Below are 14,936 nucleotides of genomic sequence, written 5' to 3' on the forward strand. Positions count from 1 at the left end.
GGTTTAAAGCCCAGCGTGAATCTATGCAGGTCGAAGAAAAAAAGACAGAACTGATGTTATAATAACAAGGCATCTAGGGGTCAGGGGGCATGCTCCCCCTGGGAAATTTTTATATTTGGGCCTTCTGAAATGGCTAGAAATTCATTAAAAAATGCTCACATGGAGAAATTTATAAATTCTATATACTGATGAATACAGCTTTTCTTGGAACTATAACTTAATAAATAAGATGACCCACCCACTACGTGTAGTTCAAAATTACATAACCCACCCCTTTTTGAGGGCTCAAAAACTGATGACCCACCCCCTTTCTGCTCCGGCCCACCCCCCCCCCCCCCCTGTACTTTTTGACCAGTCCCTTTACATGTTTAATCGAAATAGTTGTTTCCTTTCGAGTTAGAAAGATTTCTACTCGGCCTAATGCAGAAAAATAACGCCTGATCGCAGGTTAGGTTACGCACGACAGAGTTACCTTTTGTCTCGTCACGCAATCTTAACCCCACATTGAGAAGTAAATTTTCGTTTGGATATTACCAAAAGCCGCTTCTCCTCGCGTTATTCTTTACCTTACAGCTACACATGCCATTTCTAACGACTACATTTCCAGCAAAACAGTTGCTGTTATTTTTCTAATGGCGATCGATGCATTTACTTCTGAACAGAAGAAACGTTTAACGTTTACTTACTGCTTCCACCGGAAGTAATTTCACAACAGGCTACAAAAACACTTATAAATATCACTTAACACATTTAATGATGTTGCAATTAGCGAAGCGCACTAATGACGTCACAGAATTTGACCCCGGTGTGAGTCAAAATTCAAACAAACAAACCGCTCTCTGTAAGAGCAATGTATGGTTGGCGGGCACTTTGGAGGCATATTTAGCGATTGTTTCACAAAACCATGGCCAGATTGGCTCGGATTTCGAGAGAAAGCCTTACCTGTGCAACGAAGAAAGCTCAAACCGTGGTTTGAAACAAAAGGTTTGTCAAACAGAGCGATTATTCAATAAATGTGTAAAATGTTTTACTCTCAGTTATTGAATGGATTATAAAGGCCCGATTTGCTGCCGGGATTTGCTGAAAGAAAACATTTATTTTTATGAGAAATGCAAAACGTTTACACTGTTCTTAGTGGCACATTTTCCAACACAACAGAGCTAACCTCAGATTTATGCCACCACAAAATTACACAAAGAAACGCTCGTCCGATCGGTCCCCTTGCCTGACCCGAATATTTATAGAGGTCAATTTCGTTACACAATTGTCGCGGCAAATACTATTTAATATACACTGATCGAGCTCGGCAGCTCAGTGTAGCTGCAGTCTGTAATAGTAATGGGGATAAATAACAGCTTTATTAAAATCAAACCCGCCGTCAATTCCATTAGAAAGGCGTTTGAATAGCATAATATTTTCGCCCTTTATCTATCATGTGTCGAAACAGATCGGATGACCGGCGATCAGTGCCGTCAAATTCGGGAAGAATTCTGAATTTCTTGCAACCGACGATCTTTCCGGTGCCTAAAAGAAGCAATCCTTTGCAATTATATAATTCGATAGTAATTCGCTATCCGCCGCTTAAATTTCTCGGCAGCCTGAATAATTTTGCAGTGGGAATCAAGGTGTTATTGCCGGATCTTCGACTAATAAATTCAATTTTGGGCCATTTTTTGGATACCTTCAATCTGTTTTCACTTACTAAAGCAAAAATGTTTGGAATCTATCATTTTTCGAGCCTTTCGAGAATCTCGGCCTCACATTGTGCCGGTCCCCTCCATACAAAGCCTTTGCCCAAACTAAAATTGTTGTCCGACTCACGCAGAGGGGGGGGGGGGGGGGTATCATGTGGCGAAATCTATTTTTAGTAATAGTGCGCTTCGCTAGATGATGTTGCAATTCTAAATTGTGCAACTCAGCAGAAATAATCAATTGTCACGAAATGAGATCCCTTTGGTTAACTATTAGCAACGTTTTAGTGTGTGAAAGACTTGTACGAGTACAAATTTGCGTTGTTAATCGTTTTAGGTTAAATTAATATTAGCGCCTAAAGACTTGTACTAGTAAAAATTGCGTTCTTAATCGTTTTAAACTTCACTGTCTTCGAGCGCTGAACCGCTTACATTCTTAATTGGTTATGTGACGTAAGATTTGGGCTACTCACGTTTTTGATTCTTATATAATGTTTGTTAATTTGACAAGTCACGTTTTTTCTACAAAAACGGAAGTGCTGAAGCACAACTATAGAGTGACACTTACAAGTCACGCGCTTTGATCACCCACAGCGGAAAGTATTCCCTTGAGAGTTAACAAGAATGCGATCCCTTCCGGTTCAGATTTGAGTCCACTAAACGCTATTCTCCTACTTTTTTGCTTGTAAACAAGCAAAAAAAGTCGAAAAAAGCGAACTCAGCAAGTACCTAAGAACCACGAAATACCTATACCTATACCATGAATTAGACTGCAAAACAGTCGTATCTTTTGCGAACGCGCTCGGTCTTCGAACGAGAGGTCTGGAGCCAATGTCAAAAGTGTGAGTGAGACTGCTGGCGTGCGAGGCTCGCGAAACGATCGGCGCTTCGCGCCTTCGAGAAGCGCTTTTTCCAACGACTTTAGAGAAAAAAAAACGACTGTTTTACAGTCTGACCATGAATAGACTAAAGGCAGTGCTTAACACGGTAAAGGTAACGAATCCGATCCTGCTAGCGCGACGGCCAACACGTTGACCACCGCGTAGGCCGACACACCGCCGACGCGCTACCCACACTTCCGACGCGTCGGCCGACAAAGTACCAACGCACGATCAAAGGCGAATGCCTACAAACACTGTAATTAAATTAGGATCGAACTCTAATTAATTAAACCAATCACAGTTGCAGAAAAGCAGCCAATCACTGAAGTTATCAATGAGCCAATGAAATACAAGAAAAACAACCAATGAGATAACTGATCCGATAAATATGATAATTAGTTTAAAAGGGTATTTAAACTGACACAAATAACCTAAACACAATTCGCAAGTGAAGTCCAAAATGTCTCAACGTGTAACTAAGTGTACTGTTTGTGGCGAGTCCGACCATACTAGATTTCACTGTCTGGTCATGTGCGGTGTGTGCAATGGGGACAGTCGGCAATGCGAATGTGAACCACCGCAGCTAAAGAAGCGAAAAACCACGCAGAAGGAAAAGAGAGCCGCCAAAAGCAAACAGCCTCGGCTGACTATAGTACAGGAGCCAGAAAAGACAGCAGTCGACACCACGCCGCCACAACCATCTCAGAACGCCTCTAATCCAGTGCCTAACTACAGGGCACTTTGTAAACAGCTACAGCAAAAAAACGACCGACTTGGCGCGGCCTATCAATATCTGAAGGCCGCGTTCGATGCCCTCGAACGAAGTAGCCAAGCAAAGGAGGAACAGCTCAAACAGGCTCAAAAAGATGCGGACGAGATGGCAGAGTATGTCACAGAGACAGAACGGCGAATTGCAAATTACAAGCAGCGGGCCAGGGAGAGCGAAGGACGGATCAGGGCCTTAGAACAGCAGCTGAGGGAACTACGAAAGCAGACAGAGCCACCGACAAACCAGCGAGAAACTGCTGCTGCGAAGGTGGACAGGAACGACCTAGCCGAAATCCACAGACGTTACGCGGCAGTGCTGGCTATCCTAAAAGAAAAGAAATGCAGCCTAAATAACGCGTACAGACTTGCAAGTACAGCCCGAAGCACTGTACGCGATTTCTTGGGGATAGCAGAGCTTCGCATCGTGAGCGAAGTAACGTACCAAAGAACTCTGGAGAGGCTGGGAGATACGAAAATGTCGGTGAAAACAATCGAACGGGAGTGCCGAAAACAGCTGGGTGGCCTGTTACCAATCGTCAAAAGGCTTCGACTCGCGAAGGAGCTATTGCCGCTGTCAGTGGAGGACTCGTTCTACTCCTAAAACAGCTCTTTTAGAGTCAAACAAACGGCTCCTTTAGGAGCCACCAAACTAGGAAAAGTCAATGGCCAACTAGAGCTATTTCCCTTTAAATAAAGTTTGTTTTATTTTACACTACTTCCATTAAAAATATACATTTTGTTTCTCTCCGCTCTTATGATTTATTCCAATTCAATATATAAAACCCCCTTATCACCCCGACCTCGCAAACAAAGAAACATCGAAAGAACCTAGGTACTAAAATATAAAAATGGTTTAAACAGATCTAAAACTATAAAAGGATACTCTAAATTTTCGATCGCCTTCTGCGGTCTTCTTCAGAGAATGATGGATTTTGCAAGGTTCGCAGAATTCTAATAAGTTGCATTGACGTTATTGTTCGTTGCCCCCCCCCCCCCCCTGGGGAGCAACTAGCGATGCGTAAACCCTTGGGAAGGGCGCTCTTTCGTTTATAGTGTTTTTGTCGAGGAAAGAATGTAAAGACTCCAGAAACAGTCTTTTGTTCTTGCCGCTTACACCTGTTTGAAGAATTTCGGCGTAACTTGGATGTATGTCGTGGCCGATTTCTGCATGTCCTGAGCATGTCCTGCAAGTCACTTTGTATACAATTCCTTTCAACCGCTCTTTATTCGGTCGGTCCTTGGGCTTTTTGAAGATATTTCCTAACGAGCTGTCGTTAAGACTCTAATGGACCGAGCTAAGTGCATTCCATCAACAACCGCGCAAAGACAAACAACGCGTTATTAATGACTTAAAAGCTAACGGTTATCCCGAGAGCTTCATCAAGTCAGCTGGCGAATCAAACAAAACAAACACGCAACCAAGAACCCAGGAGAATCCGAAGGCATACACGTCCATCCCGTATGTGAAAGGAGTGTCGGAGCGCGTTCGACGGATTTTGAACCGCGAAAACATCAAGACAGCGTTTAAACCAGTACGAACGTTAGGAAATATCTTCAAAAAGCCCAAGGACCGACCGAATAAAGAGCGGTTGAAAGGAATTGTATACAAAGTGACTTGCAGGACATGCTCATTTGCATACGTTGGGGAAAGCAAAAGAAGCTGGAAATCGCGAGGAGCTGAACACAAGCCCGGAACAAACGGAAATATCAACCCCGCGATTAAACAACATGCAGAAATCGGCCACGACATACATCCAAGTTACGCCGAAATTCTTCAAACAGGTGTAAGCGGCAAGAACAAAAAAAAAAGTTTCTGGAGTCTTTACATTCTTTCCTCGACAAAAACACTATAAACGAAAGAGCGCCCTTCCCAAGGGTTTACGCATCGCTAGTTGCTCCCCAGGGGGGGCAACGAACAATAACGTCAATGCAACTTATTAGAATTCTGCGAACCTTGCAAAATCCATCATTCTCTGAAGAAGACCGCAGAAGGCGATCGAAAATTTAGAGTATCCTTTTATATTTTTAGATCTGTTTAAACCATTTTTATATTTTAAGCTATGACCACAGATCGCTCCAGTAGTTTTATTATTTTTTTTAACCTAGGTACTAGTTATTGTATTTTAAGATGGCGGCTAATCACTAGCACTTAAAAATTAACGTTTTTGTCTTTCCTCTTTGGTCCTTCCTTTCGTTTTTGTCGCTCAAGTTTTTTTTTTATCCAACTGTAAAGCAAATTCACAGAGTTGATAGTTAATCAGGAAAAGATGAACAGAAGAACCACAGAGATATGACTTTTGTCCTAGGTAGTATTTCTGTCGGGCGTGTTTTTAGTGCGTCGGTGGTTTGTCGGCCGACGCGTTGGTCAACGTGATACGTTATCGATACGATATTGGCCTTTTTCTCGATATTGATATCGATATTATGAAGTCATTTCCGTCCTGACATACAGTCAACTCTCTCTTAACAGACACCTCTATAAGACGGACACCTGGTGATGGTCCCTGCCGTTTTTCAGTCATTTTACTGTAACGAGACTCTCTGTAAGACGGACACTTCTCTAAGACGGACAACGGACACGCACAAAAAGTTATTTTTTTAAGTGAATTATACTTCGAAACTTGGTATCAACATATAGCATAGTGAAGAAATTATTCAACATGACACGAGCGTGGGACAAAGAAAAAATCTGAGTCCCCGACGGGAATCGAACCCATGGCCTCCCAGAATACCGGTTGGGCGCTCTAACCAACTGAGCTACGAGAGACTCGTTGTGAGCTGGGCCACAACGCATAGTAGGTCAGCCCCTGTAGAATACCAAATTACCAAAAACAATCCGCTATAATGATCAGTACAGCTGTACTAAAGAAAGATGAAAGTTTTGAATGAGATAAGGTTCGTCGAAATCGGAGTAACCATAGCAACATAATGACGTCGCCACCCATTTTACACGAGACCGATTTTCTTCTAATAGAGGGATAATTTTGAAAAAAGGCTTCTAGGTCTTGGACTTGACATAGTTTTCTCAAGGTCTGCAAAATTTGAAGAATTTTTATGAGAGCGTTCTCGAGAAAATTTTGGATGAAGTTTTCAGGTGCTAAAATACAACAAAAACAAAGCAGTCTTAAAACATTACTGAGAAAACGTTCACAAGGCCCGATCAAGTAACATTTTGGCCTTAAGTGAAACTTGTACTATCTAATTACCTTGGGAGAAAATCTCAGAGAAATCGTTTCATTTGATTTCTTGAAACATCGGCTTGAATATGAACTGGTATGAAGTGTTATTTCGCTCTTTTATCGAAAAAGAGCCTTCGCTTACTAAAATGATCGCAAATTAAAATAAAAAGCGCTCTATAGAATTTTTTTAAACTTGGCAGTCAAAAAGAAGAATATATATGTAATGAAATGTCTCATTTTCAAAATAATTGAAACATTTTAAGGCAGTTAATTTTAAGCCTTAACTCAGGTAAACATTGCGTAAAACATTTTTTACGCTCGTAACTTTTTACGAGCGTAAAAAAAAAATTAGAGACAACTTGTACGGTATAAACGACTTGCGTAAACGTGTACGCAAGACTTTCATACACTGTCTCTAAATTTTTTCACGCACGTTAACGCACGTAAAAAAATACGCGTCAGTGGAAATCCACCATTCTGTCTTAAATAGGGTAGGAAAATCAGAGGTTTATGTCTTAAACAGGGTCAGGGTTTAAGAGGCCGGGCCGCACCTCTCTACCCGATATTATTTTAGGAGGGGATTGCCGCTGACCTGAAATAATCCAAAGGCGTGTTCCAGTTCCAAGTTTCAGTTTTTGGAAACTCAAAATTGCTCACATTTTTACCCTGCCCCACAATAAAATGCCCTTCAAAGGGTATATATAATTTTCCAATTCATTGAAGACAGTAGTGAACAGGAATGGTTTGCTTGCCCTAAGCTTTCCCTCCACTTTGCTTGCGGTTAGCATTTTTTATTATTTGTTGGTTAGGGCAACCTGCATGCTTTTCAGAATTGGAGAATCAAGAATGACAGTTGACGTTGTTATGGGCTTTTAGAACTGAAAATTCAAGTTGCTTAAACATATTATACAATTACAACATAACAATGAGTGTATTCAAAATCTAACAAATTCTCTTGAATTTTATCAGTCTTCACCCGTGTCACGAGAGGAATAAGACCCCTACTTAGTTTAAAAAAGCGAACTCAGCAAGTACCTAAGAACCACGAAATACCTATACCTATACCATGAATTAGACTGCAAAACAGTCGTATCTTTTGCGAACGCGCTCAGTCTTCGAACGAGAGGTCTGGAGCCAATGTCAAAAGTGTGAGTGAGACTGCTGGCGTGCGAGGCTCGCGAGACGATCGGCGCTTCGCGAAGCCCTTTTTCCAACGACTTTAGAGAAAAAAACGACTGTTTTACAGTCTGACCATGAATAGACAAAAGGCAGTGCTTAACACGGTAAAGGTAACGAATCCGATCCTGCTAGCGCGACGGTCAACACGTTGACCACCGCGTCGGCCGACACACCGCCGACGCGCTACCGACACTTCCGACGCGTCCGCCGACAAAGTTCCAACGCACTACAGACACTTCCGACGCGTCGGCCGACAAAGTATCAACGCACGATCAAAGGCGAATGCCTACAAACACTGTAATTAAATTAGGATCGAACTCTATTTAATTAAACCAATCACAGTTGCAGAAAAGCAGCCAATCACTGAAGTTATCAATGAGCCAATGAAATACAAGAAAAACAACCAATGAGATAACTGATCCGATAAATATGATAATTAGTTTAAAAGGGTATTTAAACTGACACAAATAACCTAAACACAATTCGCAAGTGAAGTCCAAAATGTCTCAACGTGTAACTAAGTGTACTGTTTGTGACGAGTCCGACCATACTAGATTTCACTGTCTGGTCATGTGCGGTGTGTGCAATGGGGACAGTCGGCAATGCGAATGTGAACCACCGCAGCTAAAGAAGCGAAAAACCACGCAGAAGGAAAAGAGAGCCGCCAAAAGCAAACAGCCTCGGTTGACTATAGTACAGGAGTTTCCAGAATGATGGGCCTATAGCCGGGGGGGCTTATAACCGGAATTCTACGGTATACATTTTGTTTCTCTCCGCTCTTATGATTTATTCCAATTCAATATATAAAACCCCCTTATCACCCCGACCTCGCAAACAAAGAAACATCGAAAGAACCTAGGTACTAAAATATAAAAATGGTTTAAACAGATCTAAAAATATAAAAGGATACTCTAAATTTTCGATCGCCTTCTGCGGTCTTCTTCAGAGAATGATGGATTTTGCAAGGTTCGCAGAATTCTAATAAGAGTCTAATAAGTTGCATTGACGTTATTGTTCGTTGCCCCCCTGGGGAGCAACTAGCGATGCGTAAACCCTTGGGAAGAGCGCTCTTTCGTTTATAGTGTTTTTGTCGAGGAAAGAATGTAAAGATTCCAGAAACAGTCTTTTGCTCTTGCCGCTTACACCTGTTTCAAGAATTTCGGCGTAACTTGGATGTATGTCGTGGCCGATTTCTGCATGTTGTTTAATCGCGGAGTTGATATTTCCGTTTGTTCCGGGCTTGTGTTCGGCTCCTCGCGATTTCCAGCTTCTTTTGCTTTCCCCGACGTATGCAAATGAGCATGTCCTGCAAGTCACTTTATATACAATTCCTTTCAACCGCTCTTTATTCGGTCGGTCCTTGGGCTTTTTGAAGAAGTCAACTCTCTCTTAACAGACACCTCTATAAGACGGACACCTGGTGATGGTCCCTGCCGTTTTTCAGTCATTTTACTGTAACGAGACTCTCTGTAAGACGGACACTTCTCTAAGACGGACAACGGACACTTTGAAACCGCCAACGGACACGCACAAAAAGTTATTTTTTAAGTGAATAATACTTCGAAACTTGGTATCAACATATAGCATAGTGAAGAAATTATTCAACATGACACGAGCGACGACGGGCTCTTTTAGTCTGTCGCGATAGAACAAAAATCAAGTTTAACTTAACAAGAAATCGCCGCGTAGATTACAAAATCAAAATACTCCCGTGCAGTTAGAATGGAACACTACAATGTATAAACGAAGGAGATAAATTATAAATGATGGGATCTATTAGATTTAGTAGACAGAAATTTCTAATTCTTATAATATAAGGGACGTACCATTAGAAATAATCGGGGGGGGGGGGGGGTAAAAAATTTTCTGTGCAGGAATTTTTTTTGAAGGCCCTACTTGTCTGCAGGAGTTTTTTTTTTCTGGGGCACAAGCTTTGCACGAATTTTTTTTTGCCCAAAGATACAGGTCTTTTTTTGTAACGCATCTATGATTTGCGCAACAATTATCATTATTAAATAGCATTATTGTTTCATTTTTCAGATTCGTTCTCAGAATTAACCAAAAATACTCTTTTTCGTCAATTCATCTTTCGAACTCGGAGACTCTTCAGACATGCAAGGCTCATCAATACTAGTCCCTCTGCAAATGTTTGTGTCAACTTGAGCACATAGCAAGAAGTTAGGGGGGGGGGGGGGTGGATGGCACTAGCCCTTAAACCTTTATTATCAGACCACAGCACAAACTTGAAACAAGAGGAGGAAATAATTTGAAATTGTAGCTTGACCAGAAACTTTACTTCATCTAATGTGATCCAGTGTGGCAGGAGTGCTTGTCACGTGACGTACCCAGGCCCAAACTGCCACCCTAAGCCTAAATCTAACCCTAACCCCAACAACTCATCCCTAACCTTAATCCCTAAGCCTTTAGCCTGCAACCCTAATCCAGACACTATTATGGGTTAAGCATAACCCTAGCTTTCACTCGGTGGTGTCGTAAGTCCTAGTCACGTGACCCCTATTGTTCTCTTTAAGCGACATTTAGGGACGGTTCATTTTTTATGGGGTAGGGGGGCTGAAGGGATTTGATAGATAGTGCCTGTTAAATATAATCCCCCCCTCCTTATAAGAAATAGAAATTTTTACCCTGGTCCCTCAACAAAAAAGATGAAAAAGATGACAGCTAAAACTTATCAAGCTAAACTTTAGAATATCAGACAAAATTGCAGTTTAAAGTGATAATAATAATACTGTTTGTGCTTTTGATTAACTGTTTACTGATGGGACGCGATTATTAGGGTGGGTCAGGTGTGTTTGCAACCAAATCGTTGATAGGTTTGAGCTGATGCTGTTCTCTAGGTACATGACAAATTAGTGGGGTCTCCCCCAGGAAAATTTTAATTTTCAGAACCTCAGAAATGATATTTTAGCCATTCTGATGGACGTTTATAGATGCCATCACACAACACTTACAGGTAATTCCGTTGCACGAATTTTTTTTCAGGCACAACCGCAACCCCCCCCCCCCTCCGGTTATTTGTAATGGTCCGCCCCTAAAGGGCCGCTGTGAGCAAGAGACTGTTGACCTTTCTTTATAAGCTTGCTAGCGCGTATCGTATGTCGTTCATCAGATGTCACAATATAATATAATGCAATCTCTGTTGAGACAGCGTAGAGAAATCTAAAAAAAAATTAGAATATAAAATAAAATATAACTGTTGTTCAATTAAGCAAATCTACAAAGAAATGTATTACGTAATTGCATCTTTTGCCTGTGAATTTATAAGTATTGTATTTATTTAAATACAATCAGATCCTAACTATGCTATGCTATTTATGCAATCACTTACATTGCTTCTTATGTTTGAAAAATGTAAGCTTCAGTTGGATAACAGTCTTTTTCACGCACAAGGTGTCGGCTACTTTTATTTACGATACGTTTTTGACAAAATTCCTCAAAATTATGTAAGACCCCATGTGAAACGTCATCGCTTCTGCATGCATTGCGTGCCATTTATTTGAATAGCTCTCCTAGACCCCCTAGGTTGTGCACAATGCCACACTTTCCTAGAATTCGCCACAGATGTATTTCATTTGCAGAAAATTGCCCACACTGACAGTCATTTCAGTGTTTCACTGACATTCATTAGCAACAAGGGAATGGATGCCAACTGCCTCCCCCCCCCCCCTCTCATCCCTTTTGAGGGTTTTTTTCAGAATTGCGAAAAGGAGATTTACTCTATAGTGATAGTGGAACTTTCGGTTGCTGTTCATGATTTTGGGATGTTGCCATAGCAACGACATAATTACAAGCAGGTCTAACCAAACTTCATTTTTGACATAATTTTTTAATTTTCATTTTGTAAAACAAAATTAGAAAATTCGTACAATTTTACAATAAGAGTTGATCCACTGATAACGTTTCCAGAAAATTTCTCCATCAAAATATGGTTGCACTCTGCGTTTTAAGCGATATCCAGTCTACACGCTGTGAGTATCTCTCAAAAAAATGGGTTCAATGACATACTTGAATTCAACGACTAGGGATCTGTCACATTGACAGCAAAATATTCAAAAGGGGCGCCTTGAGCATCCCTTTCTCTCCCTCTTGTCTCCCCTACAGCCATGTGTCTTTCAGCTTTCATAGGCCTGTCAGCATTTTTCTTTAGACACTGGATAACTTCAATCATGCAATAGCATTTGAGCTGAGTGTTCATGATAACCTGCTCTACAATAAAACCTCAAACTACGCCACTCAAAAATTAAGTACTATGCATACCTACATCACCTTCATTTAAGCCTCAGATTTACAAATTTAGCTGTATATCTCCGAGAACAGAAAAAGAAAAAGAAAATAAACAAATGCTTACACATGTACATCATTCCTGTTTGATTTCTTTAATGTCACTACAAAGTTCAGAGATACTGAAGCAATTGTCATCCTTCTCCTGCTTAACTGTGTTGTATGTTTGATTATATGGCATCTGAGTCACTGCTTGAGTAGAAGAGTTGCCACTGAACTGGTTACATTCAAAATCCTTCTTGCCTGTATGTGTTTTTTCATGATACTTTAAACCTCCAGCATGACTAAAATTGTTACATTCAAAAGCTCTTGATTTTGTGTGAGTAAGCTTATGTTGCTTAAGAATGTATTTACGAGTAAAACTTTTCCCGCACTGGTCACACACAAAAGGCTTCTCTTCTGAATGTGTTCTTTTATGTCCCATAAGACCATGTGCACATTTAAAACACTTGCCACACTGGTTACATTTAAAAGGCTTTTCGCCTGTGTGGGTTATTTTATGTTTCTTTAAATTTCCTGCCAGACTAAAACACTTGCCACACTGGTTACATTCAAAAGGCTTCTCTCCAGTGTGGGCTATTTCATGGTCTTTAAGAGCTCTTGGCCACTTAAAACACTTGTCACACTGGTTGCATTTAAAAGGCTTCTCTCCTGTGTGTGTTCTTTTATGTTGGTTAAGATGTCCAGACTGGCTAAAACACTTGCCACATTGGTTGCATTTAAAAGGCTTCTCTCCTGTGTGTGTTCTTTCATGTTTCTTAAGATGTCCTGACTGGCTAAAACACTTGCCGCAATGGTTACATTCAAAAGGTCTTGCTGCTGCGTGAGTTAGTTTATGTTGCTTTAGATTGTGTGTACGAGTGAAACATTTGCCACACTGGTTACACACAAAAGGCTTTTCTCCTGAATGTTTTCTTTTATGTCCCATAAGACCATGCGCACGTTTAAAACACTTGCCACACTGGTTACATTTAAAACGCTTTTCACCTGTGTGGGTTATTCTATGCTTCTTTAAATTCCCTGCCAGACTAAAACATTTGCCACACTGGTTACATTCAAAAGGCTTCTCTCCTGTGTGGGTTATTTTATGGTGTTTAAGAGCACTTGGCCACTTGAAACACTTGCCACATTGGTTGCATACTAAAGGACTCTCTCCTTTAGGAGTATATTTTAAAAGGCTTCTCTCCTGTATGTGATCTTGCATGTCACCTTGATGTTTTTTCCTGACTCTTGCCAAACCTTGTTACATCACAGATCATTATGCTTTAGATAAAAAAGATGAAGATGATGTTTCCTCTTGTTTATCCTAAAATTTAAAAGGTCATTTCTGTCAGCCATACAAAACAAATTGCAAATTCAAGATGAACACAGTCACTATGTGGACTCTCAACTGAGTTCAAAGTATAGAGATTTACAATCTGTCAAATATTTTTACCCTACAGAGAATTCCACCTGAATGTTGCAGAGATTTTGGCAGCTAGGAATCCCACTGCAGAGCAAGAATCATGTGGAGAAGTATTTCTGGCAGCCAAAATCTTGGCTAGATTTATGGAAGGAATCCAAGCAAGGCTGGGAATTCTTTTCTTGGTAGAAGTGCGGTCACTTCGTTCCAAGGTCACTTTGTTCGGAGGTCACTTTGTTTTAAGGTCACTCCGTTCCAAGTCACTTCCTTCCATCCTATGGTCAGATCATTCCACAAAATAGTCACTTCGTTTCAGTGTCAGCGAACTATTATATTTTATCTCGTGGATTTTACCTTTGCACATTTAGTGTCCATTCCATGTAAATTAGGTACTACCTTATTCTTACTAATTTTCCAACATACTTAATTTCGCGAATATCAATTTTCCAGATTGCAAGAAATATTAGAGCAAGCGTATTAAATTTTACGATTTTGTCAGTGTTTTATGGATCATTTGTCAAAGACTAAGTAACTACTAGAAACATACGAAGGTCTGCCTCAGTGTTTAAAACTATAAGGAGCCTGCAAACAGAAACTTTGGTGGGTGTACTATTGGCCAACTTGAAGCTGAAGAAAACAGTAATCAGAGGAAGGTTGCTAGTCGAAAACAAGATGAAAAGTTGTTTTCACAGGTAGATAGTTGCAGTTCCAAACATTTAAAATTTTTTATTGTTTTGATATATATGATTTTTATTTTTGCATGGTTAAATTTTGCGCTTTTTCGCATGTGTTAAGGTCATTGCCCTATATAGCATTGCCTTTGGGCATCCTTTCTGCGCAGAATTTTACACATAATTAGCGCATGCACATAAACAAAATGGCGGCTTTTTTCTATGCGCCTTAGTCAGCGAGAAAAATAAATTGTCTCTTTCTCATAAACGAGTATGGTGACCTACCATTTTTTTCTCATATTTTGGGTGTAGCGATCGAGCTCTTTCTGTAAAACAAAAACAGATCAATTCCTATGTTTGAAAAATATTTTTTTTCTGGAAATGTGTACTTTGCCAGTACTGTACTCGCAAGGAAATTATTAAGGAATTTTGTGGTATATACAAGGTCATAAATATGGGGATCCCCACTTTCCTTGAGGTAATCAAAAAGTAGGCAAAGTTTGGTTGAAAATCTATGTTCAGTTCTATTTTGGGGCAATGACCTTAAATTAAGGGATTACAGTATTAACTGTAATCACCCAATCAGAAGAATGCAGCGTTTATTCGAGGATTATAAGAAAAAATAACAAAAAAAAAAACAAGTACTGTACAAAACATGTTTCAGTTTTTCATAATACTTACAAGTGTTTACAAATCATAATGACTTACCGTAATTGTTGTCAGTGATTTAGAGAAAATGATTTTTAAATAAACACCGCCCTCGAATAAACGCCTCTACGTTTAATCGAGTAAATACGGTAAATTGAAATCGCAAAATTCGCGAAAAGTACTAGGAATAAGGTAGAGGCGAATCGACTTTGTCATAT

The 14,936-nt window shown here is 40.3% G+C and overlaps 2 protein-coding genes across 4 annotated transcripts in view; both read right to left on the reverse strand.

Annotated features, from left to right (window-relative positions):
• The window catches only part of LOC144658171 (uncharacterized), a 126,808-nt gene that overhangs the window by 111,681 nt on the left and 191 nt on the right, over positions 1–14,936 (reverse strand). The window lies entirely within an intron of this gene.
• LOC144658221 (uncharacterized) overlaps positions 11,523–14,936 on the reverse strand; it is a 92,020-nt gene continuing 88,606 nt past the window's right edge. For 2 of the 3 annotated variants that reach the window (XM_078518607.1, XM_078518606.1), the window contains exon 2: positions 11,523–13,303. In XM_078518607.1, the coding sequence (XP_078374733.1) occupies positions 12,074–13,201 (1,128 nt within the window). In that variant the 5' untranslated portion in view covers positions 13,202–13,303 and the 3' untranslated portion in view covers positions 11,523–12,073. Of the gene's footprint in view, positions 13,304–13,432; positions 14,336–14,936 lie in introns of those variants that run through there. The other variant, XM_078518605.1, reaches the window with a different exon arrangement.

Source organism: Oculina patagonica, chromosome 6 (genome assembly GCF_052425735.1).
Source record: "Oculina patagonica isolate OP01 chromosome 6, crgOcupat, whole genome shotgun sequence".
Taxonomy (NCBI): Eukaryota; Metazoa; Cnidaria; class Anthozoa; order Scleractinia; family Oculinidae; genus Oculina; species Oculina patagonica.